This window comes from Dipodascopsis tothii (assembly GCF_038497935.1).
Source record: "Dipodascopsis tothii strain CBS 759.85 unplaced genomic scaffold V1510scaffold_43, whole genome shotgun sequence".
NCBI lineage: Eukaryota > Fungi > Ascomycota > Lipomycetes > Lipomycetales > Lipomycetaceae > Neoaidaea > Neoaidaea tothii.
Window position 1 is genome coordinate 41967 of NW_027118027.1, and position 25241 is coordinate 67207.

The following is a 25241-nucleotide window of genomic DNA, read 5'->3' on the forward strand; positions in this document are numbered from 1 at the left end:
GCCGTCGATGTTCGAAGGCCCGGGCCAAGCAGCAGATGGTAGCATGTCAATAACTTTTGGTATATGTACATTTAGTCAAACACTATCTTCTTGCCCTTGAACGCCACCGGCTTCTGGGCCTGTTGCTTGGCAACCCACGACGGGTGCATGGCCGTCGAGTCAAAGGCCTTTTGGCGTCGCTTGCGGTCCTCGTCCTGCTGCTCCTTCTCGATCTGGGCCAGGGCCGTGCGCCGCTCCTGGCGCTGCTGACGGATGATCTGGCGCTCCTGGCGCTCGCGCTGCTCACGAGCCTCCTCGGCCTTTTGCTTCTTGACGTGGGCTGCGTTCTTGCCGTACTTTTGCTCCCAGATCTTCTGGCGGGCGCGCTGGCCGCGCCGGTTCTTGCGCGGCTTAGCCTGCAGCGCGCCCGTGTCCGAGAGGTCCTCGTCGGACGTGAGCTCAGTAGGCGAAATGTAGCCGACGTTGAGGGACGGCAGGACGATGGTTTTCTTGGGGTCCTTGGCAACGGCCTTGGGCACCTTCGTCTTGGACTCCTTGGCCTTCTTGGGCTTCGGCGCCGGCTCCGGCTCGCTCTCGGCCTCAGACAGGCTGACGTCGCCGGCGGCAGGCCACTGTGGCGTCTCGCCGTCGCTCTCGTCGCTGCTGCCGGCGACCATGGCGTCCATCTCGGCGAGCTCGTCGCTGTCAACGTCGCTGCCGGCCGCGGCGTCGCTGCCGGCCTCGGCGTCGCTGCCGGCGTCGTCGGCGTCGTCGCTCTCGTCGCCACTCTCGGTGTCGGCATCGTCGCCGTCGCGCGCGCGCGCCTTGGCCGCCAGCGCCCGCCTCGACTGCTGCTTGCGCGCGCCGTCGGCCACGCTCAGGATCACACTGACGCCGTCGAGCGCGTCCTTGAGCGCCGTCTGCACAGCCTTGGCCCGCATCACCTTCGACACGGCGTCCGACCGCACGCTGTCGTCGGCGTCGCCCTTGGCCGGTTTCGCGACCACGCCCGCCAGCCGCGGATTCTTGCTCAGCCGCTTCTGCAGGCCAGTCTTGGCCACGTCGGCGTGATCCAGGCCCTTGAGCACCTCGAGCTCCTTCTCGAGCTTGGCCACATCCTTGCCGGCGGTCCTGGCGTCAGCAGGCCCGCGCCTGCACTTACCGGCTGTCCTTGATCTTGCGGACGAGCTTCTGGACCTCGAACGTCTTGGCCTTCTTGACTGCCCGGCCCAGGCTTTTCTCGTAGAAGAAGATCTTGTTTTCGACGAGCTTGCGCTTGAGCTCGGTCACGCGCTCGGCGACCTTGCCGTCGTCGGCCGGCACGGCCGCGGCCTTGATCTCGTCCGATTTTTTGCCGGCCTTGCTCGCCAGCATCTTCTCGGTCTTGACCAGCCGCGTCTTCTTGCCCAGGGCCTGGTGCTCCAGGATGTCCAGCTCCTGGAGCAGGTTCTCGCGCTTTCTCTTGGGCGCCATGTCGCTGTGTGGCCGCGGAACTGGGATCTGGTCGGATCGGCTGGGCGGTGAAATTTTTCGGTCGCCGCGCCGCACGAGCCGCACGAGCCGCACGACATCCTCCCAACCGCTCCCGGTCCACCGGCCCGACCCCAATGGACTCGACTCAGGCGCCCACGCTCGTCGGCACGGCCGTAGCCGACCTGCCGACGCCCAGTCTGCTGATAGACCTCGATGTGCTCGAGGCCAACTGCGCCCGCATGCTCAAGGGCATCGACAGCCTCGGCGACGTGGCGTTCCGCGCCCATGTCAAGACGCACAAGGTATGGACTTTGCAGCCGCGCTGACGCAGTGCGCGCCAATTGTGCGCAAGCAGCTGTCGGGGCGCTACCGGTCGGTGGTGGCATCGACCGTGGCCGAGGTCGAGGGGCTGGTGCCACTCGTGAGGGAGGGCGTTGTTGTTGATATCCTCTACAGCATGCCGCCGGGCCCGTCCAAGCTGCGGCGGCTGGCAGCGCTGGCGGACGAGCTGGCGGCAGCTGGCGGCGTGCTCCGGCTGATGCTCGATCACGCCAGTCAGGCGGATAGCCTGGCGGCGGTTGGCGACACCAACTGGTCCGTGTTTCTGAAGGTCAACATCGGCGACAACCGCGCCGGCCTGCCGGTCGACACGGACGCATTCGCCGAGCTGGGCCGCCGGGTGGCGGCCACCGCAAACATCCAGCTCTACGGCGTGTACGCGCACGCGGGCTCGAGCTACGCGGCCAAGACTGAGGCCGACGCGATCGGCTACCTCGAGCGCGAGATCCGCGGCGGCATCGACGCCGTCGACGGGCTCCGGGTCGCCGGCGTGCACTCGCCGCTGCTGATCTCGGTCGGCGCGACACCCACAGCACAGGTGTCAGTGCGGTCGTCGGACCGCGTGCGCGCGCTGTTGGACGCGGCCCGGGCCGTGGCCGCTGTCGAGGTCCACGCCGGCAACTACGGCCTGCTGGACCTACAGCAGGTGGCCACCGGCCTTGTCTCGACCGCAGACGTGGCCGGCTCGGTCCTGGCAGAGGTTGTGTCTACGTACGACGAGCGCGAGGAGGTGCTGGTCGACGCCGGCGTGCTCGGGCTGTCGCGCGAAGCCGGCCCAATCCCCGGCCTCGGCACGGTCGTCGGGCAGCCGGTCACCGGGCCGCGCTGGGCGGTCGTCCGCGTCAGCCAGGAGCACGGCATCCTCGGCTACGTCGACGAGAACGGCCAGCGCGTGGCCGGCGGCCGGCATGCCTGGAAGGTCGGCGACAAGGTGCGGATCTGGCCGCAGCACGCGTGCATCACGTGCGCGCTGCACCCGCGGCTGTTCGCGGTGCGTGGCGGTGCTGTGGCCGACGTGTACGTGCCGTGGCGCGGGTGGTAGCCGCCGGGCCGGGTCCAGGTTCTCGAGGCCTTTATTCTATTTAGATATACATTGCCATCAACAAAACCATGATCCTCTGCACCGCACCACAATGCGATTCTATGCATTGTATCCAAACCATTAGCAAGCAAACAACAGTCGTTTGACATCGTTACATGAGATCAAAAAGAAAACAGATCATGACGTGACAGAATTAGGGGAGACAGCGGTTCGTACAAAAAGAACAAAAAGAAAATCACGTAACAAAAATGCACAAATCCTCACGCCCATGCCCAAAAACGAAAAGGAGTCTTTACAAAACTAGCGCCCTAGGTGTAGACCGAGTGGATGGGGCACTCGCCCGCGCCCTTCTTGTCGAACCAGGCCTTGATGCACTTGCGGTGGTAGACACAGAGACACTCGAGCCGGGCGACAAAGTCGCCGGGGCCGAACTCTTCGAAGCAGATGACGCACTCCTTGCCGGGGACGGGGTCCCGCTGGCGATAGACGACCATGCGGTTGCGGCGCTTGGCCTGCTCGGGCGAGCCCGAGAAGGCGGCCTGGGAGAGGCAGTCGTTGACGTGGTCCTCGCGGGCCTTGGCCGTGGGCAGGGACGCGAGGCTGGCCGCGCAGATGGGACACGAGTTCTCGTCGTCGTCGTCGCTGGCGACGAACTTGCCTGCGCGGTCCGCGCTCGTTCTGTCGAGATCCTCCTTCTTGAGCCCGATGAAGCGGAACCGCCGGCGGCCCTCGGACGGGCCGGCTAGGTCGGGCGGCGCTGAGCTCGCCGCAGCGCGCCCAGCGTCCTTACCATCAGCACGGCGACTATCGTGGCCGTCACTGTGACTGCTGCTACCACTGCTCGGGCTGCCGCTACTATTGTTATTAATATGCTGCCCGTCGCTGCCGCCAAGATAGTGACCACCATGAGTACTGCCCGCGAGCACGCCGCTCGCCGGGCCGGCGAGGACCGCTGGGGGCGGCGCCAGCGCGCCGGCCGGCGCCGCCAGGCTCGTGGGGAGCGACCCCGACAGCGCGCTCTTGGTCCGCCGCTTGCCCTTGGCCGCGGCCGCGGCCGACGACGACGACGTCGAGCTCGCGCTGTTGGTGCGCCGGTGGTGGTGGTGCATGGCGTCGCCGCCGGGCGGCGACGACGTGTTGCCGGGGAAGATGGCGCCCTTGGAGAAGAATGCCGAGCGGCGCCGCGTGGGCGACGTCGCGATCCGCGCCGGCGGGTACAACAGCGACGGGAAGCTCTGCGACGACCGCGCGACCGACGTCGACGCCGGGAACGACGAGTACGACGACGGCGACGACGAGCTGGGCTCGCGGATGCAGTCGTCGCATGTCCGCAGGAGCGTGCCGGCCGGCGCGGGGGCCTTCTGCGTGGGCGGCACGGCGTACGTGCCGGGCGGGTACGGGATGCTGGACGGTGAGCAAAGAGCGCACACGACCCGTCCGCAGATTCTGGTGGTCAGCGAGTTCAGGGGATGGGCGTGAGCCGCACGAGCCGCACGAGCCGCACGAGCCGCACACGCCGCACGCGCCGCGCGCTTCGCGCACCGCCCTCGCCTCACTCCGCGCTCGCTTACCTGCAGTGATGCCGCCGGAAAAAGACGGTGAACGGCCGGTGGCATATCGGGCAGTCTGCCGCCTCCTGATCCGGCTGCCACGCTGACACCCGCAGCTCCATGGCGTCTGGGCTCAGCTCGCTGCTGCGTGTATGTCGTCCCTCCTTGCGCGCTCTTCCGGGCTCTCTGGGCCCGTTGCGCTCGCCTGTGCGCGCCGCGCCTCTATCTCTGGGCGGATGGCAGCTCCGCCGCCCGCTTGCTGCTTGCTGGTGGGCCGGCTCCGTCGCTAAAGATACAGGCCGCTGTGCTGAGTCGGTTCCTGCTGCGCTCTCCTCCTCGAGGCCAACGATGTCCGCAGAGCTATCGGAATCAGCCTAAATATACATCGATTGCGCGAGAGGGCGGCGATAGTGAGGATTCTACCAAACAAATCCTGTTTTAAAAGGGGAGAAGGCAACAGGCGGCGGTTAGGTGGTCAAGAGCACCTTCCTATTGGGGCTAAAACAAACACACGCACACAACTGCGTGAAGCATGACGGCCGCTAGTAACAAGAGTGGCATGTTTCTAGCCGGATGTGACATGCGATGGGAGATAGTGCAGCCGTTGGGCGGAACAGGCAGGCCGGTTGCCGGAATGATGGATGGCGCCAACGCCTTGGCCGAGCCTAGCCGGCACCATGCCCGCTCGGGCGCCCCCCGTTCCCCAAGAGGAAGCCAGTGAGGCTATGGGGCGCCGGGACGGCCGGCCGGCGCGGCGGTCTGCAGGGGCGGTGGCGGCGTGACGTGGCGAAACGCGCCGCAGCGCGTGCGGCGCGAATGCGGCTGGCAGGAGTGCGCCGCACGCTGTGCGGCGCGTCTATTTACATATGTACATCAGCGCTCCAGCACGCACGCGCGCTCTGCCAGCGACAGCCGCTGCACGCCGCCACAGACGACCACGTCGCCTGCGCGCACGTTGTCGCCACGCGCCAGCGCCAGCTCCACGTCGATCCCGAGCTCGTAGCACATGGCCCGCGTCAGCGCCGGGTGCGTCCGCGGCGACGTCACCACGCACGTGAACGTCGGCCGTTCGCCCCGCGTCAGCCGCTCGCGCAGCGCCCACAGCGTCCAGAACGACGTCGAGATGCGCGACGCGTTGCGCGCCTGCCGCTCGCGCTCCGCGATGCCTGCGCACGCTGCGGTCATGCGCGCCGCGTCCAGCACCGGCTGCTCGCCGCGCAGCGCGGCCTCGATCTGCCACATGGCCACCATGTCTGAGTACCGCCGCAGCGGTGACGTCACGCGCACGTACGCGTCCACGCCGAGTGAGCGGTGCGGTCCGCGCTGCGGCCCCACCGTGGCCGCCCGTAGCAGCGGCAGCAGCCGCGCCGAAGCCGGCGGTGTCAACAGCCCCAGCGGCGTCCGCTGCCCGATGTTGTCCTCAAACAGCCGCCGGTTGTCGGCCTGCCGCAGGTCCACGTCCACGCCGCGGTACGGCACGTTCAGTCCGTGCTCGGTGCAAAACAACCCGCCGATACGGCCGGCCAGGATCATCATCTCGGCCACGACCAGTCTGGATAGCTCGTCCTGCGGTGCGAGCGTCACCGTGGGCCGGTCCGCCGGTGGCTGGTACAGGGCCCGAACTATCTGCGCGGGCGCGGGAACGTACGTCGATGGCGTGACCGCCAGCGAGTAGTTGAGTCGGTTGAACGAGATGGCCTGGTCGGCCGCGCGCCGGGCGAACTGGCCGCGAAACACGCGATGCAGCGTCGCCAGCTGGTCGACGTCGGCCGGCGTGAGCCCGAGCGCCGCTGCCGCCGCCAGATCGGCCGCGGGCTCGGCCGCGTCCGCGGTCGCGTGTGCGTACTCGACTGGGTGCAGCTCCGCCCGAGGCAGGCGCCACCCCATGACCCGGTCCGCGTCCGCGTACGTCAGCTGCTTGACCCTGGCGATCGTGCTGCTGCGCACAGTGTAGTCCAGGATGTCGCCGGTTCCGTCCCGGCGAACCTTGGCCGAAAACGCCATGGCCCGGCGGGGACCGTCGCCGACGATGCTGGCCACCTGGCGCGTGAATCCGGCCGGCAGGATCGGAAACGTACACTGCGGATAGTACGACGTCGTTGCGTATTCGCTTGCGTACGCCACGAGCGTGTCGTCAGGGCCGACTAACGCCGTGGGATTTGCGATCTGAACGTGGATCCAGCACGTGTCCGCGTCGATGTACTCGACCGCCACACCGTCGTCGATTTCCTCGGCACCGGCGCCGTCGATGGCAAACACGGTCAGCCCAGTCATGTCGGCCCGGACGCTCTGCATGCGATCGGGGCCGGCAGGCGCGTCTGCCGGCGTCTGCTCGGTGAATTTGAGCTGGCGGAGCGGGTCGATAAGCGCCGTGTCCTGCCACGGCGTGTACACGCCGACGTCGACAAGAAACTGCATGCCGGCATCGGTCGTGACCAGCGAATTGTCGTAGCGGTCCAGCGTGCGCAGAAACGGCGGCACGATCGCCGTCACCGGCGACGTGTGCACGCCCCGCAGATTGAACACGTACTTTTGGACGAGCGAAATCACGGCGCGCTCGTCTGAGGAGAAGGCGCGATCCCGCAGCTCGGTCGGCACCGGCTGGCCGGACGCGGCTGACTGCCGGAACGCGTCGATGGCTGTGCGAAACCTGCGCACTGTCGCGTGGTCCGGTCCGATGCGTTTCAGCAGCTCTGTGCCGGCCAGAGTCTGTTCGATGTCCTCCTGGCTGTACGCAATGAACTCGTACTCGACCGCTGGCCGCGGCTGCCGCGGGTTGCGCGCCCAGCGCAGCGTGTCGGTACTGAGCGCGTTGTGCAGGGCATATAGATACTCCCATGAGACCTGCTGGCGGAAACGCAGCTTGGACCGCATGGTCTGGACAATTTGCTCGAGCGTCAGGGCAACGTGCCGGTCCGGCTGGCAGATCGCGCGATGCACCCGCGTCACCAGCGCCTTGGTCTCGGTCAGGTACCGATTCGCGCGGCCGGCAAAGACGCGGAGGGGGATTGTGACAGTGTGGGTGCGTGCGAAAGGGACTGTGAACGATGGCAGGCCGTCGTCGGCCAATTCGAGCCGCACGCTCGACAGATCGTCGCCAACCGCTTGGCCAGGTGCCACGGTCGTGACCAGGTCCTCGATCAGGTCGGGGTCGACCAGTCGCGGCCGCACAAACTGCACAGCGCGCGGCCAGACCGACAGCAGACGCGAATCGGGCGTCAGCACCAGGAGACCGTCGAGCGTGTGCACGTCCGGGTTCTTGACCACGACACCGAGGCCGCGCTGGTTGTCGCCTCCCTTGCCGTCGACGTACTCGACCAGGTCGCCGAGGCCGACTGTGCTGATCCGCTTGAGCTCGGCGAGCTGCTCGGGCCGCCTGCGCTCGCTCTCGAGCGTGACCGTAGACTCTGGATCGGCCATCATGCTGCCGGACGCGCGCTGGCGCATGCGTTCGCGGATCTCGAGCAGCCGCCGACGCTGTTCGGCCGGACTGCCCAGGTCGTGGATCAGGCCGGGCGCGGCAGAGGTCGGCGAGAGAACCTCGACGGCGGCCTGGGCCGCGGGATCGGCTGGCGTGGTCGATTGCAGCCGGGCGAGCGCGCGGCCGGCGACTGGCGGGCTGCCAGACGACTCCGCCAGCGTCCACGGCCGGCGGCAGGCCAGCCGGGCGCGGGAGCCGCGTCGGACAGATGCGATCAGAAAGTCCATGGCGGACGTGGAGGACGCGGCTCGCAAAATTTTACCCGGATAAGTCACGTGATGAGCGAACCCCTAACGCAACCCCTAAATCGCCGCGACCCTAATTCCCGACGCACGTCACCCAAACGAGTATCGCGTAGTCGCAGTTCGGAAGCGTGCGCCCGCGCTCGGGCCGGCAGACTCACACTATGGTGTGCGGCTCACGTGAACTCCCAACCTGCGCCACACCGCCGACGTCTCGCCGGGCGGGCCGCCGGCTCGGCGTCTTCGCGGCGGCTGATTCCGATGCCCGGCCGACGTAGCGAACGGCACCTGCCTCGGCTACACACGTCGTGTGACAGCTGTCGGACCACCTTGGGGCTCACGTCACCGGCCAGCTCACCAAGGTCCCACTGTGGCGAAGGAGACGGCGGTCCCGAGCGTGCCGAGGGGTGGAGCACATGCGACACGTGCGGCGCAGTGGCGCAGGTGGCTGTGCGTCGATCGGCCGCCTGCCGCGGCTGCTGGCAGCCGACAGCCCTGGCAGCTCCGACAGCCGTCGCGGCCGTTGCTTGCAGCCGTCGCCGCCGTTGGCACCGCCGCCGCCACCGCGGCCGCGGTGCGTTGGTGGGCGCCGCACAACACGCGGCGTCGGGACAGCGTCGCGTGCGATAAGCCGGCAACGGTCGCCACAAGCGGCCAGACCACAGCAAGTGGGATGCCCCACGACCCACAGCCGGCATCGGCAGCACAGCCGGCGAATATAGTTTGTCGGGCATTATCGCACCTTGGGGGCTCGTACGGGTATTTGGCAGGCGATATCGCAGGTATATAGGACCCGCCGGCCCAGCCGGCTCGCCCGACGCCTGGCCCCCGACCCCATGGACCCCATGGACTCCGAACCGCGCCCTCCGGCGCTCACCGACCTCCCTTCCGAGCTGTTCTGGAAGATATGCGAGCAAGCACCTCCAGACGCGCTGAGCCAGCTCAGTTTGGCTAGCCGCGAAATGCACGCGGCTACGGTTCCCGTCATGTATCGCGCGATCACAATCCGCATCGACGACGCCGACGACGTCGGCCGGCTGCTGGGCCAGCTGGGGGCTGGCGCCAGCGTCGTCGAGTCGCTGACGGTCCGTCAGGCCGGCGCGGGCGCCGGGCCCGACACCGATTTCGATGGGCCGCCCGAGACCGTGCCAGGCACGCCGACGGCAACGCCCATGTTCACGCCGCTGGGCTCGACCACGTCGCTGACGGCGCTGGCAGCGGCTGGCGCGGCCGCGCCGGGCGTGCTGGGCCGCCTGCGCCGGCTGACGACGCTCGAGTGGGCCGCGGACGCGCCGCCGCCGGCCGAGTTCGTCGCCGACGCGCTGGCGCTGCCGCGCCTGCGCACGCTTGACCTGGCCGCCGCGCCGGCTGGGCTGGCCGCCGCGCTCGGCGCGTGCCGGCAGCTGCACCGCGTGCGTGTTCGCGCCGTGAGCACGACCGCCGAGGCCGCGAGCGTGGCCGCACTGCTGGAAAAGACCCGGCCCTGCGCGATCAGTGTGCGGGTTACCGCGCTGGCGGACCCTCCCGAGGGCTCGTTCCTGGCGTCGGTGCTGCCGGCCGGACTCGAGCCCGAGTCGCTGGCCCTGGCCGGGTTCCCGACGCTGGACCTGGCCGTGCTGGCGAGCAAGATCAGCTTTGCGCGCCTGCACACGCTGCGCCTGGCGACGCCCGACCCCGCCGTCTGCTCGTCTGTGTCGGAGGAGTCGGCACCGCTCACGCGGCTGCCGGCGCGCATGCGCACGCTCGACCTGAGTCTGCCGCGGTCCGAGTGCGGGCCGGCGTTGGTCGACCATTTTCTGGCTGGTGTGCGCGACATCGACCACGCGCTCAGTCTCAAGCTGCTGGCGCCAGCCGGCGCCGAGGACGCCACGCTGGCCCGTGCGGTCTCGCCGTGGCTGCAGCCCGACCGCCGCCGCCGCCACAAGCTGCAGAAACTGCTCGTCAACGTGTGGTCGGTCAGCCGGCACCGGCAGGTCCACCTGGCCTCGTGGACCCGTGGGCTGCTCGAGCAGGCCGCCTCGGCGTGCCCGGACCTGCGCTGTCTGGCGCTCTACCTCAGCCGGCAGGCAGTGCCGTTCGCGGACGCCGTCATGGCGCTGCGGCGGTTCCGGGCATTGCGGCATCTGCACATCAACTACGCGCCGGTCGTCTACTACGGCGCCGGCATCTACGACATCTCGTCGTTCCAGGCCGAGCGGCTGCGGGCCGAGTGCTCGCTCGACCGTGTTTGGCTCAACTCGGCCGAGGCGGCCAGCCCCTGCGGGCTGGTGCGGCCTCGGATGCCGGACCTGGACCTCGGCGACTACGAGTCGGACGACGACATCAAGGCGCCTGGCGCGGCGCCGGCCGCCGACGACGACCTGCCGGACGAGCTGTTTCTGGCGTCTGCCACGACCCTGTTTTGATCATGTACAGTATAACGAATCTGCTAATGAATGCTGCTCACGCGCTTGCGACCCCGGGTCTGCTGGGAGATGCCTGCGGCTACTGCGGGTATATGCGGCTACTGCGGGTATATGCACACCCACGCGCCCGGCTGCGGCGCGTCGGCCCCTTCTCTCCTGCGGCGTCTCGCCTGTTAGTCTCCGCTGCAGTCGTGCAGTCGTGGCTAGAGGCGCGAGGGTCTGGGTAGACGCCGGCTCTGCTGGCGGGCGGCCGCGTTGCCGACACGTGCAGCGGTACGTGCGGCTATGGCCGCACGGCTGTTGCCGTCGACTATCGCTGTTGCGGCTCGCGCGCAGCGGTCTTGGCCCCATCGTACGCCGATCGTGATAGCAGTAGCGGCCGGTCGTCCGCGCGCCGCTGGCGGCCGTCGATCGCTGGCGGCAGCGTGCGACGGCGGCTTGGCGGACTCGGCAGCAGCCGGCGCGGCGGCTAGGCAGCCGTCTAGTGTGGACCAGCGACTAGGGCCATGAGCGAACAATCAAAAAGCCGCAGGTTTGATTGCAGACGCCGGGCGCCTAGGCCGGCGCCAGATTGGCGCGACGCTGGGCAGCCGCTTGTGCGGTCGCGGCTAGGACCCGGCAAAGGGCGAACGAACAGAACCGGAGAAGGAGGGGCCGCGGCGGCGGGCCGCACGTGACCAGGGTCGCACGCGTACACACGCGGCGCCGACGGCATGTCCGAGACAACCCAGCCGGCTGGGCGCAGGCGTGAGACAGAGGAGTACCCCGCGCCCCTGGTGCGAAATTACATCCCTGCGATGGGCTGTCCGAGAACGGCATTGCAGCACCACGCGGTGCTAGAAACTGGCCGCCCAGCTTCTAGGGCGGTCCCTGGCGCGGTGGGCCAGGTGCGGACGGGCTACGCGTCGCCTGGGTGGGCACAGACAGTGTCGATCGCTGCATGACGCGCACACCAGAAAGCAGTCACAGCGGCGCCCCTGAACGCGCCCGAGCGCGACCGGCCGCCGGCGACCAATGTGCGGGCGGTCCGGCAGCGGGCGGCGGCCTGGTGCCCGTCGTGGTGCCGCCGGTCCGGTGCGCGGCCGCGCTCACGGCGGCACATGGGCGGCAACGGTCCGCGCAACCGGGCTGGGGAGCCGCCGCAGCGGCGTCCCTGCAGTGGCGCACATGGCGGCGCGCCCGGCCGCAGGAGAGTGCGCTAGCGTGCGCTAGCGTGCACTGGCTCGCAGCCGAGTGCATAGGCCCGCATGCCCGCCCGGCGGCTAGCCCAGCGCTTGGCCGCCGCGCCGCTGGCGGCGGCGACAGCAAGACCGCCGGCGACGGCGCTGGCGCGCAGCGCGGCGCCGATCGCGCGCGCTAGGCCGGGCACCCGCGGGCGCGCGCTCGATGCGGCGCAGCGCGGCGTCGGTCGCGGCCGGACTCGCTTAGCCGGCGGCGAAGGTTCGCCAGCAGTTCTAGCCGGCCGGGCTGGCGCAGCGCGAGGAGCGCCGGCGCACAGAAAAGGCCCCGGTCCGCCGTCGCGGCTGCGAGACACGGTGCTGACGTTGCAGCGCCCGCAGACACCCCAGCCGCAGCCGCCCCGGCCTCTCTGGCGCGCAGGCGCCCTCGAACCGCCGCCGGCAGCGATCCCCGCCGGCATGTCGCGGCCAGACTCCAGCGTGTTCAGAGTCGTCGTCCTCGGCGACGGCGGCGTCGGCAAGACCGCGCTGACGCTCCAGGTACGTCGCGCGCGGGCGCGCTGACCGCAGCTCTGTCTGAACCACTTTGTCGAGACCTACGACCCCACGATCGAGGACGCGTACCGCAAGCAGGTCGTCGTCGACGACCAGGCGTGCACGCTCGAGGTGCTCGACACGGCCGGCCAGGAGGAGTACACGGCGCTGCGCGACCAGTGGATCCGCGACGGCGAGGGCTTCGTGCTCGTGTACGCGATCACGTCGCGGCACTCGTACTCGCGCATCCCGCTCTTCTACAGCCAGATCCAGCAGTCGCGCGCCGACGACGGCGGCGGCGCCGTGCCGCTCGTGCTCATCGGCAACAAGCTCGACTGCATGGCCGACCGCGAGGTCTCCCAGCAGGAGGGCCAGGACATGGCCCGCCGGCTTGGCTGCGAGTACCTGGAGGTCTCGGCCAAGGGCAACCTCAACATCGAGCGCGCGTTCCACCTGGTGGTGCGCGCGATCCGCCAGCGCCGCTTCCTGCGCGCCGTGCGGGCCAACGCCGCGCCGGCGTCCGCCAGCACGCCCACCCTGCCGTCCACTCCGAGCACCGACCGCCAGTCCGTTGTCGCGGGCTCGCTCTTCAGCGCGTCCACGAGCGGCGTCATCGCGCGCGGCTCGCTGGTCCAGACGACGTCGCTGCCGGAGGTCTCGACGTACCGCCCGCTGTGCAAGCACCGCGGCCGCCGCCGCAAGCGCGATGCGGTGTGCCCGATCCTGTAACTAGAAGTCACGTGTGCAGTCACGTGTTCAGCCGCGCCGTAGCGTGTGCAGCCACCGTGCAGCCACCGTGCAGCATCAAGCCACGCCGCCCTGTGCAACCACCGTGCAACCACGCCGCCTGTTCCTCTCGCCGCGATCGCCGACGCTTCGAGTCCAGTCCGTTCGTCCAGCTCGAGCCGGGCCTTGCACTTGCTGCCGCCGCCATACGAGTGATCGCCATCCGCGCCGTTTCCGCTTCCGCTGCTGCATCCGGCCTTCCGCCGCACCGCCGACGAGCCCGAAATCCGGCCCGGAACCCGTCCGCGGCCCCCTGCCGCTCGGCTGAGGTGAGTCTGCCCGCTGGAGGACGCGGTCGGCACGGCGCGCGGCTGCCGCGTTGGCCGCACCGGAATCGGCCGGCGGCCGCCACGCTGCGGCGCCTGCGGCCGCGTCTGCCGGCATATGTGCGCCTCCGGCCGGCTCTGGCGGCCGCCGGCACCGCCCGGCGGCCCGTCCGCACGAGATCTGGGCTAATTGGCCGCAGATATAGACACCGGAAGCCATGGCGCTCAAAACACACAACGCCGCCGAGGCCGAGATCGACCTCGCCCCTCCAACGTCGTCCGGTCTGGCCGCAGCCACAGCGTCCACAGCGCCCTACACAGCCGACATGCACACGCACCGGCGCAACTCGACGTTCGCGGCCGCCGCCGGCAGCAGCTCGGCGCCCGGCGGCGGCCGGTACCGCTACGACAGCGCCGACTTCGAGGAAATCGACGACGAGTTCATTTTCGACATCGACGACTCGGACCCGTTCAGCGTCAATCCGACCCGGATGCCGCCGCCCGCGGCTGCCGACACGACCGCGACGACCAACACCATCATGCTCAAGAAGGTGATCGTGAACGTGGTGTTCATTCTGATGTGGTACACGTTCTCGCTGGTGCTGTCGCTGTACAACAAGTGGATGTTCTCGGGCGACCACCTGAACTTCAAATTCCCGCTGTTTGCGAGCTCGCTGCACATGGTCATCCAGACGGCGCTGGCGGCGGCGGCGCTGACGGTGTTCCCGTTCCTGCGGCCGCCGCGCGACCGGCGCATGTCGTGGCGGGTGTACCTGCTGCACATCGGCCCGTGCGGCATCGCCACCGGCGGCGACATCGGCCTGGGCAACATGTCGCTGCGGTACATCACGCTGGGGTTCTACACCATGGTCAAGTCGTCGAACCTGGTGTTTGTGCTGATGTTTGCGTTCGTGTTCCGGCTCGAGCGGCCGACGCTCAAGCTCGTCGGCATCATCGCGCTCATGACCAGCGGCGTGCTGATGATGGTCGCGTCCGAGACGAGCTTTGTGTTTGTGGGCTTCATCCTCGTGCTGATGGCCGCGATCCTGTCCGGCTTCCGGTGGGCGCTGACGCAGATTCTGCTGAAAAACAACGAGTCGACGTCGAACCCGTTCGCGACGATCTTCTACCTGGCGCCGGTCATGGGCGTCACGCTGTTCCTGCTGGCGAACGTGCTCGAGGGCCCGCGCGCGCTGCTGACGTCGGACGTGTGGGCCACGCGCTCGCCGCTGGTGTGGGTCGTGATCCTGGCCTTCCCCGGCGTGCTGGCGTTCGCCATGACCGCGGCCGAGTTCGCGCTGCTCAAGCGCACCAACGTGGTCACGCTGTCCATCGTCGGCATCTTCAAGGAGGTGCTGACGATCCTGGCGGCCGCGTCCGTGTTTGGCGACGCGCTGACGCCGGTGAACATCACCGGCCTTGTGCTGACGCTGATCGCGATCGCGCTCTACAACTACATGCGCATGTCGTCCATGCGCAGCAAGATCAAGGACGAGCTCGGCGACCGCGGCGGCTACACGTCGCTGCCGGTGCCGGCGACAAAGTCCCCGCGCACGTCTGACGTGCTTTACAACGCCGAGAGTCTGGAAATGCAGCCGCTGAGCAGGCCCCATGACTTTGCGTTAGCCGACGGCGTGCTGCCGTCGATCGCCGAAAAGGACCCGGCCCATGCGGTCTAAGACAGGCGTCGTGTACACTAATTGCATTTTTTGTAAGGGTTAGACAAAAGCATGCTTCGAGGCTCTTGCGGGGTGCCCGTGCTCGGCGTGAGTCGGCCGTTGACGGGACGTGTGGCGTGGCGCCGCCGAGGTGGCTGGTGCGCGGTGGCGGGTACCCCCACGTGCGGTTTTGGGGGAAGCGCGGGATGGCGCCGTCCGTCCGCTGGCGCCTGCCCGCGCCGCCCGTGGCCGCGGTCGCGGCCTGGCTAGACAGGCGGCAGCCGCCGCGGCCCGGCGACGTCGCAGACGCTGCGGACCGGCCGCGGGCGCGCCGGCCGCGCCCGACGGCGGCCGCGAACTGCACCGCCGCGCACCGCCACGCAGCCTCTCGGCCCCCCGTCGGCTGGTCGTACCCGCCGCGCATGTACCACCCTGCGCGCGGTATCGGGTACCATCCGCGAGTACCTCCGGTGTACCGCGCCAAGACGGCGCCAGCCGCTGCACAACGGCGCCTGCACCTCCAGAACCGGCGTGTCTTGCTTATTATTATCCAGACAGCTCGGCTCGGCTAATTTTGTGACCCAAAGCCGTAGCAGTCCCCGCCAGCCCGCTCTGGGCTCGCCGCTCCCGTATCGTCTCCGAGCCCTGGCGGGGTCGCACGCGGCTGCCGCCGTCCGGCCACACGCCCCGGCCCCCTACGGCCGGCCCGACCTGCTCGGGCCAACACGCCGGGCGGTCGCAGCGGCGCGCTAGCGCACTGTCAGCCCCAGCCGTTACCCGCTTGTGATCCGCCATCCCACCCGTAACCCGAACAACTCTAATCGGCAGCGGCGGTCCCCGCAACCAGGCTCCTGGGCCTGCGCCCGGCCGGCGCCCGCGCCGGCCCGTCGTCGCGCGCGATCGTCCTCGCCACCGCGGCTCCGCGAGTCTGGGGTACCGGATCGGCACGCCCGAGGCTAGAGCGGCCGTTTAAGACAAGCCTCGTGCATTCTCAGTTAGGCAGCTACCGACTCCGTTAGAGTTTGCGAATTTTCCGTGCTAATGAACTCGACGCCGGACCGGACCACGAGACGCCCGTCACCCGAGCCTGCGGCCTCTGGGATATATTTATACCGCCCGCGGCCCCGCGCCATTCCTGAACCGAGCAGGCCCTGTCGTCGCTGCTGCTCTCAGCGTGTTTTCCGACCGGTCGCGTGACTGGATCCGTCTTTGTTCGGCTCTCCGACTGCCGTCTCAGCGGGTTCTGCCCCGCATCTACTCTCACCCGCCATGGCGCTCTCCGTGGGCGGCGCGATCTTCGTCGCCGTCAAGCCCATCACCAAGATCGTGTTCACAGTTGGCGCGGGCGCGCTGCTGTCAAAAAAAGGTACGTGCATGCATGGTCACGCTGACCCCAGGCGTCCTGGACGTCGTGACGTGCCGCAAGCTCGCTGCGATCATCATCAACGTGTTTGTGCCGGCGCTGATCTTCAACAAGGTCCTGAATGCGTTTGACTCGGACAACATGGGCATAGCCGGCGTGTGTGTGCTGACGTCGCTGTTCTACATCATTCTTGGCGGTGCCATGGCCCTGGCCATGCGGTATCTGACGCCGATGCCCAAGTACTGGCGTGGCGGCGCCATCGCGTGCACGATGTGGTCCAACTCGGGCGACCTGCCGATGGCGTACATCACGTCGATCGGCAACAGCATCCCGTTCGTGGACGGCGACGAAGACAAGGGCGTGGCGTTTGTGTCCATCATCATGTCGGTGTACATGCTGACGATGTGGACGTGCGGCGGCATCCAGCTGGTCGAGCGCGACTTTGTGCACCAGGCGAACGGCGACTACGAGGCGGAGGAGGAGGACGACGTCGAGAAGCTCAAGACGCAGGCCGCGCCCGCCGGCCTCGGCGCCAAACTGCGGCGGCTGTGGCCGCGCCGCGGCTCGACCGCGTCGACCGCGTCGGCTGCGTCCGACACGACTGTGGCCGAGCCGGCGCCGGACGCCGCGCGGCCGGTGGTCGCGGTCACGCCGGCCGAGGACACGGCCGTCTCGACCGCGGTCGAGACGGAGAAGGCCGAGGCCGACGACGCGTCGCTGCAGCCCGTGCAGTCCTACGCCAGCTACACGCTCAGCCGGCGGCTGTCGCGGCGCGACGCGGCCGTGGCCGCGGCGTACCGCGGCGGCGTCGCCGAGGACGTCGAGGACGACGAGCCCTCCGGCGACGGCCTCGACCCCATCCTCTCTGCCGTCGAGACCACGGCCGAGGCGCACACAAAACACTCGCATCGGCCAGGCTGGGCGTGGCTGGTCGTGCTGCTCAAGAACGTCGCGCAGCCGCCGTCGGCGTCGCTGATCGTTGCTGTCATTCTCGCCGTCATTCCGCCGGTCAAGCGGCTCTTCGTCGCCACGTCGTTCAAGCTCCACGACGCGCCCGACGAGCTGCCGCCGCTCGACTTCTTCATGAACTTCTGCCTGTTCGTCGGCAACGCGACCGTGCCCTGCGGTCTGCTCGTGCTCGGCGCGACCATCGGCCGGCTGCAGATCCGCCGGCTGCCCGGCAAATACTACGTCTTTGTGGCCATCATGACCGTGCTCAAGCTGGTCGTGCTGCCCATCATCGCCGTCGCCTGGTGCAATCGTCTGCGAGCCGTCGGCTGGATCGGCGACGACGACAAGATGCTCTACTTTGTGTTGATTGTGTCGGCGTCTGTGCCGGCCTCGACCTCCCAGGTTTATCTGTCGACCTACTTTGCGCCCGAGGACGGCTCGGGCCAGCGCCAGATGGACATGCTGGCCATCAGCCTGATTGTGCAGTACATTGCGCTGCTGGTGACGCTTGCGGTTGTGGTTACGTACGTGCTCAAGGTCCAGCTGGGCGCGTAGTTGCATTTTGCATATAGTAATAATGGATTGTTTTGTATACGGGATCGTTGCAAAGCGGACGGCGGGGTCGCCATGTGGTCACGCACGCCTGGGCCGGCTGGCGACGGCGCGAGGGCGCTGCCGACGGGACTGCGGACGAGGGGAAGCCTAGAGATGTGCGACGGGTGCCTAAGTACGAAATTGACTTTGCGCGCCAGAATAAGCGGTGGCCTATGCACGTCGGGGCCGCAGCTGCTGCGGCGGCCGGTGGCCCGGTCTGCTCGACCTGCTCGACCTGCTCGGCCTGGCCGTCCGCTGGAGCTGGCGGGCTGGCCGGCAGCCGGGTGGTCGCGCAGCCGCGGCTGTGGGCGGTCACCCCGGCCGGCAACCGACATAGCGAGCAGCCGCTCTAAGCGAATCCACATTAAGCAGCGCAAGCGACACCGACAGCCCGCGCAGCGCACGGTACCGACGGCCGGCACCGGGGCTGCATCCCGGTCCTCGGCAGCCACGTTGGAGTCGGGTGCCTCTGTAGTGGAACTCTTGGCCGGCGATCGTTCCCAGTTACGAATGATTACGAGCCCCGTAACCCCTGCTTGGTCGCAGGTTGCGTACGCCACGCCACGGTGGCTGAGTCGACCGGCGGCGGGAGCCAGCAGGGCGGCGCGGGGTCGGCGGCGGCCGAGCGCGGCCGAGCGCGAGCGATCCGGCGGCCGGCGGTCCGGCGGCCAGCGGCCGACGCCGCGGGCACTCGAGCCGGGCGCGACCAGCGGCCGCGGCGGGCAACTCCGGCACCGCTCGCGTCGCGTCCACGCGCAGCGCAGGCGAACAGTCCCGCGCGTGACGACGGCGGAGCCGCCCACTAGAACACGGTCTATTAGCAGACAGCAGCGAGCTCATCCCTGACTGCATGGCGCTAGCCTAGTGCGGCGCAGGAGCACGGCAAGCTGCAGCAAGGAGGCGGTGCCCCAGCCACAGCGGCGCCGAGGTACACTCGGCCGGCACACGGCCACAGTCCGCCGCACGGCGCGCCACGGGCCGCCTCCACCGCCACCGGCCACAGGTTCGGGGCAGTGACGGTTTGGGAGCGCGGTAAACACAGCTCCAGATGGGGCATGCTGCCTTCCCAGTCAGGCCTAGACCAGGCCCGCTGTCGCCATGGAAACGGCCGCCGGCTACAAACAGAACCAGGCTGGCCACAGGATTAAAATTAGATGGCGGTCACTAAAAAAAAGGACCGCGCAAGTATTCGAAGCCCACACGGGCACGCAGTCTCTTCCTCGTGAGCAGGCGGCGTCTACACGGCGAGCAGCAGCAAGCAAGCGTGGTCAGCGGCCGCGCAAGGGCTACCGCAGCCAGACAGCGCAGGCGCAGACCGTCGACGAGGACAGCCGCAGGCAGACGGCCAACGGACACGGTAGGCGGCCCCGCGGCGGGATCTGACGGCAGAATGACGAGCACGCAGCACGACGGCGGCGCGCCGCGGCGACAGCCACGGCTGCCGACGCTGTTTGAGGTGCTCAACCGCAAGACACGGACGCCGGTGGACCTGTTTTCGTTCTACGTCTTTATGCGCGACCAGCAGCGCTCGGTCGACTACCTGGACTTTTGGTACGTGGGCGAGCGCACGGCGCTGACCGCAGGCTGGACGTGGCGCAGCATGTGTCGCTGTGCCGCCACTACGTGCGGCAGCTCCGGCGGAGCATCCTGCTGGCCACACCCGAGGGCGAGCGCGAGTCGAGCAAGCACTCGTCGCTGATCCTCGAGGGCATCCTGAACGAGTCGGTGCGCGGGTCGCCGCTCCCCCCGGACGAGAAGGAGGGCGTGCCCAACCGCCGGCTGAGCGAGTTCCTCCGGTCCGAGGGCTCGGCCGACCTGGACGAGTACATGCGCCGCAACGACGGCCGGCCCGAGCGGCGGCCGGTCGTGTCGGACCACATGCTCGGCCGCCGGCGCGCGTCCGGCCGCGAGAGCGCGCTGCCGGTCGTGCAGGAGGACCGCACCGCGTTCGGCGACGCCGAGGCCGACGTCTCGCGCAAGAACATCCGCGAGTCGGCCTACCACATCCTGGTCACGTACTTCACCCGCGGCGCCGAGCGCGAGCTCGCGCTGCCCGTGCACATCATGCACGGCGTCATGGCCGCCATCGAGATCGACAACCGCGACGACCCCGAGGTCTTCGAGGAGGCCCGCGACTACGTCTTCCACGCCATGGAGCGCGACGCCTACCCCTACTTTTTGCGCTACAAGGCCCTGGCCAACCTGGTGCCGGCGGGTAGCTTTGCCCGGCTGGCTGCCGGCCTCTTTGGCATCTTTGCCGCCTTCTGGACCGCCTTCACGCTCATCCTGCTGGACTACCAGCCCAAGCGCACCCGCGCCTGGATCATCCTGCCGTTTGCCGTGGGTGTCTACGGCCTGACGGCGTACCAGTACAACCTGGACCCGCTGGTCGCCCTCGCCGGCTACAGCGAGATCACGTTCGGCAAGCTCATGAAGGTGCGCGAGCCCTACGTCAAGGAGCTGCTGGTGAAACGCGCGCTGTGGGTCATGGCCGTCAACGTTGTCGTCGTCACCTGCCTGTGCGTGCTTTTTGGCTTTGTTCCAGGCCGCCGCCTGTGAGTGTACTGTTAGTCATGTGTAATACTGTTTTAGAGATCTCCGAGACCTGCTCGCGCCGAGACATTGCCACCACGGCACCGCGGCACCGGCCCTGCGCCGCGGCCCTGCGCCTCGGCCGCGGTCGCCGAATGGCCGCGGGTGCCCTTGCGCCGGCCGGTCGGCGGCGAGGCACGGGGTCGCGCGTGCAGGTGCCTGCGTGTCGTACGCTCGGGCGCGGCGGGGGTGCTGTGCGGGTCGGCGCGGGCCAGCCTGCACGGGTCGGGGCGAGCCCGTCAACGCGGGTCGGGGCGGGTCACACGGGTCGAGGCGGGTCACACGGCCTGCACGGGTCGAGCCGGCCCGCGCACACGGTCTGCCGTGCGCCCGTCCGGGTATGTCCGAGCGCGCTGTGGGTGCGCACTCCGCACCGGGTTGCGCGTGGCGCCACGCGCACGGGTACCATCGGTGTTACGCGCCCGCCGCCCACCAGCGCACTCGGGAGCTGCCGACGCTCTGCGGGGCGGCGCGCGGTCGCCGACACGTTCTGCCGACGTCTGCCGACCAATTGGCTCGCCCTCCACGGTCTACACCAGATCGGTCAGCCCCTTTCGCCCTTCAGGTCTGGCCCTGCCCCTCCGGCCTGCAGCCAGACGACCCGCGGGCCAAGACTCGGCCAGATAGAGTGGCCCAGATAAGTAACGTGCCATCGGCCGTTCTGCCGATCAGTGCGCCCATGCAGGCACCCGGTAGGCTACGGCCGTGGTCTCGGTCACGTTGTGCCAGCTTTGGTCGCTGAGACCGCCGGCAGGGGTGCCCACCGCGCACGGCCGCGCCAGGTGGCCTCGCCGGTGGGCGTCGGTCGGCGCTCGCCCGCCCGGCGGCCGCACAGCGGCCCGTCGCCGGCCCGGCCGCCGCCGGTCGACGACCGCGCGGCCCGGCGGCGGCCGGCCGTGCCCAGCGATCGCACGCGCGGGCCGCGCTCGCGCAGCCTCGAGCGCGGCTCTGGCCGCAGCGCGCCCCGGGCCAGCGCCGGCGGCGCAGCGGCCCGATCTGGCACGAACGCGTCGCACGAGGGCAGTGCCGGCGTAGCCGCCGGGTACCATCGGTGGCGTGCAGCAGTGCGGGGTGCCAGCGAATGAGCAGCCTCAAATGCTCGTATTCGTTATGACGTAGGCGTGTTGTGAGTCGCCATCGCTCACGCGTCGCGCGTCGAAGGTACCCGGCGAGGGCGGTGGCCGGCTGCGGGACCGCGCGACCCGTCCGGGCCGTCCGCGCCCCGCCCGTCCCCTCGCCGCGACGCGTCGCGACGCGCCGATGGTACCCGCCCGCCACCAAAGTCAATTCGACTCACGAGCGCTTACCCTATCAGCATAGTGCCCGTTTGCTCCCACGCATGCACCCCTTCCACGCTGCACTACTGTCGCGACCGGCCCTTGTCGGCTACGATCTTGTCTAGCGGCAACGCCATCGGCCGGTGATGGGGCCGGCGCCTTGCAGCGAGCGCCGGCGCGGCAAAGGCTCCCTAGTGCAGCCGCGAACGGGCGCACGGCGCACAAGGCGCAGCCGGCAGCGATCAAACAGCGCCGCATACGGATCGACCGGACGACGCGCGCGGCCTCACGGCAGCCGCCGCGGTCCCGCAGATGACAGCAGCACGCCGGGCCGCCGCAGGAGCGCTGGGGCTGTGCGGATCACGGCAGAAGCGCCGTTGTGGCGGCCATGGGCGACCGCGCGGCGGCCGCGGCGGCCGCGAAAATTTGCTTGATAGCCGCACAGGCGCGACGATGACCCGCGGCCGATCGACCCGCAGCCGGCCGTGCGGCCCGCCGACTCGACCCGCAGACGCGACCCGCAGACGCGCCGGCTCAGCCACGGTGGCCGGGCGCCGCGCCACGGCCCGCGGCGGCTGCGCCGCCACCGCCCCGCTCAGCCTCCATTCTTCACGCACGTCAGCCACTCCGGACGGCGCCGCCTGCAGTCGCCACGGCTACAACCGCGCCGGTGCCGGCCGCGGCGGCGACGGTTTCCAGAACGCGTCGGCCCAGAGCCGCCTAGCGCGGCCGACCCGGGCTAGCCTGCGACCGACCACGCGCCCGCGCATGGCCTCGGTGCCCGGCCACACGCGGCCAAGGCCGCCCGCTGGCTTCTCTGCGCTAGCCGTGCAGGGCTGGTGCATTCCACACGAGCGTTGAGATCTGGGCGGACGACGCTGCGGACGGTCCGGCGGGCGCAAACCGGCGAGCAGGCCCGGGGCCGGCGGCCACGGCGGCAGGCGGCAGCGGCCGCGCCCGGCCGTGCGCCCGCCGGCCGGCCGTCGGACCCCGCCGGCCGCACGCTACCGCGTCCCTTGCTCCCGTGCTGCGGGCAAGCGCGTCTGCGTGCAGGTCGTGCGCCGCTAGCCGCTTCCGTGTGGCGTCGGGCCCGGCGCCGGTCGGCCGTCGAGGACCGGCCGCCGCCCGCGCCGGCCGGCCGCGCGATCCCCCTCTCAGCCGTTGGCGTACCGGCGGACGGCCGGCTTGTCGGGGGGCGGCTAGCGCGCCGCGGCGGGTCGCGGCGCGTGCTACAGCCGGCGGGTCGCACCGCAGCGGCGCAGCACGGCGCGGGCAGAGATCGGGTGCCACCAGACGCGTCGCGGTGGACTGTGCGCGTGGGCTACGACCTTGCGTGCGCCCACAGCTGCATGCGCGACCACACGGAGCCCCGTATGGCGTCTAGCACGTTGACCCGCGGCGGGTGTTTGGCCGTGGCCGGCCGCAGGCTTTTTTCCGTGGGCAGCGCTCCTGATCTGGCGGTTATTTAAATATATCCGCTCCCTCGCCACGCTTCCCTTCCACCTCCCCCGTCCGACACGCTCTTTTGTTCCGGCAGTAGCGCCCGGTGCCGCTCTCTTCACCCGCCTGCCGTCCTTTCGTTCTGTTTTCCGCCACCCGGCGCCCCGTCGCGCCCCGATACCATGTCGTCGCCCATCACGCCGCGCAGCGGGCCTCGCGCCGCGCTGAGCGGCCTCCTGCCGTCGGCGTTCACCCTGACGCCGCCGGCGACGGTCATGCGCAAGCGCGCGCTCGACGAGAGCCACGACCAGAACGCGCAGCGGCCCGACGCGGCCGCGTACAAGCTCAAGCTGTCGGCGACGCCGCCGTCGAGCGACAGCGAGGACTGGCGCGAGCGCGACGGCCCGCGGGCCGCGCTCGCGCTGGCGACGCCGTCGGCGACCAACATCCAGTACAAGCGGCCGCGGCTCGACCGGTCGCTGTCGACGACGTACGTGGCCGCGTACGACGCGCTGGTGCCGTCGTCGGCGCCGCCGACCAAGACTGTCGCGCCAGCGCCGGCGCTCGTGCTCGACACGCCCGTGCGGCAGAGCTCGGCGCCGCTGCCCGAGTCGGCCGCGTGCGGCTTCTTCCAGTCGCCGACCGACCTGCCGGCCTACAACGCGTACCTGCTGCGGCAGCGCCGCGAGAACGGCGACGAGAGCTCGTCCATCTGGAGCAAGGACGTCGAGGACGCGTTCATGGAAGGTACGTGCGCGGCGGCGCGCCGCTGACGCCAGCCATCCGCAAGATCCCCAAGGTCGGCCGCCGCAAGATCACGGTCAACGGCCGGCCGTGCGGCCGCAACGAGCTCATCTCGGACTTTATCCTGCGCAAGACGGGCAAGGTCCGCACGCGCAAACAGGTCTCGTCGCACATCCAGGTGCTCAAGCACCTGCTGCGCGAGGACCCCGAGTGTAAGCGTGCCCGGCGCCGCCGCTGACCGCAGTCATGAACCTCGTGTCCGAGTCGGCGTCCAACACGACGCGGTCGTCGCCCGAGGCCGACGTGTCGCCGCTGTACGGCGCGCACATGCTCAAGCCGACGCACACGTCGCCGCTGGTCGCGCCCGTCGCGCACCGGGACCCCCACGTCTACGACCCCTCGATGGTCTCGCCGCTGTTCCTCAAGCACGCCACCCAACTTGGCCTGCACGGCGCCGTCGACGGCGGCTTCTTCCTGGACTCGGCCATGCCGACGTCCAGCATGAGCTCGATCTCGTCCGCCTCGACCGAGTCCTCGCTCGACCTCGACCCGCTCCCGTTCGACGACGAGCTCGCGTACCCGCACAGCATGCTCGTCCAGCCCACGGTGCTCTACTCGTCGCCGTCGCGGCCGCCGACGTACCCGCCCGCGGCGCTGCAGGCCACGCCCGAGCTCAAGCTCGCCCGCGACGACCTCCTGGGCTCGGGCTTCTCGCCCAACCCGGCCCTGCAGCCCATGTACGTCGTGCCCCCGCCCGGCTACGGCCTGTGGGTGTCCAACTCTGTCAGCGAGTCGCTGGCGCCCGCGACCTCGGCCGGCCTGGTGCCTTCGCTGGTCGCCGACCAGCATTTTGCGCCCGCGCTCGACGGCTCCTCCATCGGCTCCTGGTAGCCGCCCGCCCTGTTATTTTTGGATTAAGTTTCGGTTCGCGTCCTTCGCTTCTTCTCTACGGACACTTTTTTGGGGTTTTTAATTGTTTTTTCTCGATTCGCGAATCGATCCAGGAGTGGTGGTTTTGGACAGGTTTACACATTTACGACACACGACGATGACCCGTGGCTTACGACGTTCCGCCTTATGCTCGTCTCTCAAGACTCACGACCCGCGCGTCCGACTGGACCGCTCGGACGCCCCCACATTCTCTAGTCTTACACACTCACGCTCTTTACGCCCGCAGACGGCCGAAATGTACGCCCGCACTTTGGAGACACTGCGCCGAGATGCCGCCGGGGACGCCCGGCCGCCGACCGATCGGCTGCCAAAGATGTATATATAATACCAGTGTCATTTCGACTGTACGCGAGCGGTGGCTGTGCGACTGTGTGCGGCTGTGTGCGGCTGTGTGTG

At 69.3% G+C, this 25241-nt stretch overlaps 10 protein-coding genes across 10 annotated transcripts; 7 read left to right on the plus strand and 3 right to left on the minus strand.

Annotated features, from left to right (window-relative positions):
• Nucleotides 1–71: 71 nt before the first annotated feature.
• V1510DRAFT_405076 (Bud-site selection protein) lies at nucleotides 72–1452 on the minus strand (the record flags this gene model as incomplete). The annotated part of the gene is made up of 2 exons (XM_066932305.1): nucleotides 72–1110; nucleotides 1142–1452. The coding sequence occupies 2 exons, from the start codon at nucleotides 1450–1452 to the stop codon at nucleotides 72–74; spliced, it is 1350 nt and encodes a 449-aa protein (XP_066786750.1).
• Nucleotides 1453–1570: 118 nt separating this feature from the next.
• On the plus strand, nucleotides 1571–3042 carry V1510DRAFT_432155 (putative serine dehydratase domain-containing protein). The gene is made up of 2 exons (XM_066935477.1): nucleotides 1571–1754; nucleotides 1784–3042. Exons 1-2 carry the CDS (start codon nucleotides 1587–1589, stop codon nucleotides 2831–2833), a joined length of 1218 nt encoding a protein of 405 aa, XP_066786751.1. The 5' UTR covers nucleotides 1571–1586; the 3' UTR covers nucleotides 2834–3042.
• Nucleotides 2849–4815, minus strand: V1510DRAFT_423181 (FYVE zinc finger-domain-containing protein). The gene is made up of 2 exons (XM_066934905.1): nucleotides 4405–4815; nucleotides 2849–4279 (listed from the first exon to the last, which is right to left on the minus strand). Exons 1-2 carry the CDS (start codon nucleotides 4503–4505, stop codon nucleotides 3142–3144), a joined length of 1239 nt encoding a protein of 412 aa, XP_066786752.1. The 5' UTR covers nucleotides 4506–4815; the 3' UTR covers nucleotides 2849–3141.
• A 391-nt stretch (nucleotides 4816–5206) lies between these two features.
• Nucleotides 5207–8096, minus strand: V1510DRAFT_423185 (uncharacterized protein). Its single transcript, XM_066934906.1, has one exon. It carries the CDS (start codon nucleotides 8089–8091, stop codon nucleotides 5257–5259), a length of 2835 nt encoding a protein of 944 aa, XP_066786753.1. The 5' UTR covers nucleotides 8092–8096; the 3' UTR covers nucleotides 5207–5256.
• Nucleotides 8097–9092: 996 nt separating this feature from the next.
• Nucleotides 9093–10511, plus strand: V1510DRAFT_405080 (uncharacterized protein; the record flags this gene model as incomplete). Its single annotated transcript, XM_066932306.1, has 1 exon — nucleotides 9093–10511. The coding sequence occupies one exon, from the start codon at nucleotides 9093–9095 to the stop codon at nucleotides 10509–10511; it is 1419 nt and encodes a 472-aa protein (XP_066786754.1).
• A 1430-nt stretch (nucleotides 10512–11941) lies between these two features.
• On the plus strand, nucleotides 11942–13043 carry V1510DRAFT_423189 (ras family protein). Its single transcript, XM_066934907.1, has 2 exons — nucleotides 11942–12229; nucleotides 12260–13043. Exons 1-2 carry the CDS (start codon nucleotides 12149–12151, stop codon nucleotides 12950–12952), a joined length of 774 nt encoding a protein of 257 aa, XP_066786755.1. The 5' UTR covers nucleotides 11942–12148; the 3' UTR covers nucleotides 12953–13043.
• A 351-nt stretch (nucleotides 13044–13394) lies between these two features.
• Nucleotides 13395–15042, plus strand: V1510DRAFT_423192 (triose-phosphate transporter family-domain-containing protein). The gene has a single exon (XM_066934908.1). The coding sequence runs from the start codon at nucleotides 13494–13496 to the stop codon at nucleotides 14952–14954; it is 1461 nt and encodes a 486-aa protein (XP_066786756.1). The 5' UTR covers nucleotides 13395–13493; the 3' UTR covers nucleotides 14955–15042.
• A 1160-nt stretch (nucleotides 15043–16202) lies between these two features.
• V1510DRAFT_370321 (auxin efflux carrier) lies at nucleotides 16203–17802 on the plus strand (the record flags this gene model as incomplete). The annotated part of the gene is made up of 2 exons (XM_066931430.1): nucleotides 16203–16299; nucleotides 16331–17802. 2 exons carry the CDS (start codon nucleotides 16203–16205, stop codon nucleotides 17800–17802), a joined length of 1569 nt encoding a protein of 522 aa, XP_066786757.1.
• Nucleotides 17803–19000: 1198 nt separating this feature from the next.
• Nucleotides 19001–20443, plus strand: V1510DRAFT_423198 (RGS domain-containing protein). Its single transcript, XM_066934909.1, has 3 exons — nucleotides 19001–19198; nucleotides 19231–19392; nucleotides 19425–20443. The coding sequence occupies exons 2-3, from the start codon at nucleotides 19232–19234 to the stop codon at nucleotides 20398–20400; spliced, it is 1137 nt and encodes a 378-aa protein (XP_066786758.1). The 5' UTR covers nucleotides 19001–19198; nucleotide 19231; the 3' UTR covers nucleotides 20401–20443.
• Nucleotides 20444–22951: 2508 nt separating this feature from the next.
• On the plus strand, nucleotides 22952–24929 carry V1510DRAFT_279745 (TEA/ATTS domain family-domain-containing protein). The gene is made up of 3 exons (XM_066930628.1): nucleotides 22952–23897; nucleotides 23930–24106; nucleotides 24139–24929. The coding sequence occupies exons 1-3, from the start codon at nucleotides 23333–23335 to the stop codon at nucleotides 24783–24785; spliced, it is 1389 nt and encodes a 462-aa protein (XP_066786759.1). The 5' UTR covers nucleotides 22952–23332; the 3' UTR covers nucleotides 24786–24929.
• The last annotated feature ends 312 nt before the right edge of the window (nucleotides 24930–25241 follow it).

Bases quoted from the DNA above. Each gene is read 5' to 3' on its own strand.
- V1510DRAFT_432155 (XM_066935477.1), top strand. From the start codon at position 1,587: ATGGACTCGACTCAGGCGCCCACGCTCGTCGGCACGGCCGTAGCCGAC. The intron at 1,755-1,783 runs GTATGGACTTTG...GCGCTGACGCAG, and splicing joins CCCATGTCAAGACGCACAAG to TGCGCGCCAATTGTGCGCAA.
- V1510DRAFT_423198 (XM_066934909.1), top strand. From the start codon at position 19,232: ATGACGAGCACGCAGCACGACGGCGGCGCGCCGCGGCGACAGCCACGG. The intron at 19,393-19,424 runs GTACGTGGGCGA...CGCTGACCGCAG, and splicing joins GTCGACTACCTGGACTTTTG to GCTGGACGTGGCGCAGCATG.
- V1510DRAFT_423192 (XM_066934908.1), top strand. From the start codon at position 13,494: ATGGCGCTCAAAACACACAACGCCGCCGAGGCCGAGATCGACCTCGCC.
- V1510DRAFT_423185 (XM_066934906.1), bottom strand. From the start codon at position 8,091: ATGGACTTTCTGATCGCATCTGTCCGACGCGGCTCCCGCGCCCGGCTG.
- V1510DRAFT_279745 (XM_066930628.1), top strand. From the start codon at position 23,333: ATGTCGTCGCCCATCACGCCGCGCAGCGGGCCTCGCGCCGCGCTGAGC. The intron at 23,898-23,929 runs GTACGTGCGCGG...CGCTGACGCCAG, and splicing joins CGAGGACGCGTTCATGGAAG to CCATCCGCAAGATCCCCAAG. The intron at 24,107-24,138 runs GTAAGCGTGCCC...CGCTGACCGCAG, and splicing joins GCTGCGCGAGGACCCCGAGT to TCATGAACCTCGTGTCCGAG.
- V1510DRAFT_423189 (XM_066934907.1), top strand. From the start codon at position 12,149: ATGTCGCGGCCAGACTCCAGCGTGTTCAGAGTCGTCGTCCTCGGCGAC. The intron at 12,230-12,259 runs GTACGTCGCGCG...CGCTGACCGCAG, and splicing joins AGACCGCGCTGACGCTCCAG to CTCTGTCTGAACCACTTTGT.
- V1510DRAFT_423181 (XM_066934905.1), bottom strand. From the start codon at position 4,505: ATGGAGCTGCGGGTGTCAGCGTGGCAGCCGGATCAGGAGGCGGCAGAC. The intron at 4,280-4,404 runs GTAAGCGAGCGC...GCTGACCACCAG, and splicing joins TTCCGGCGGCATCACTGCAG to AATCTGCGGACGGGTCGTGT.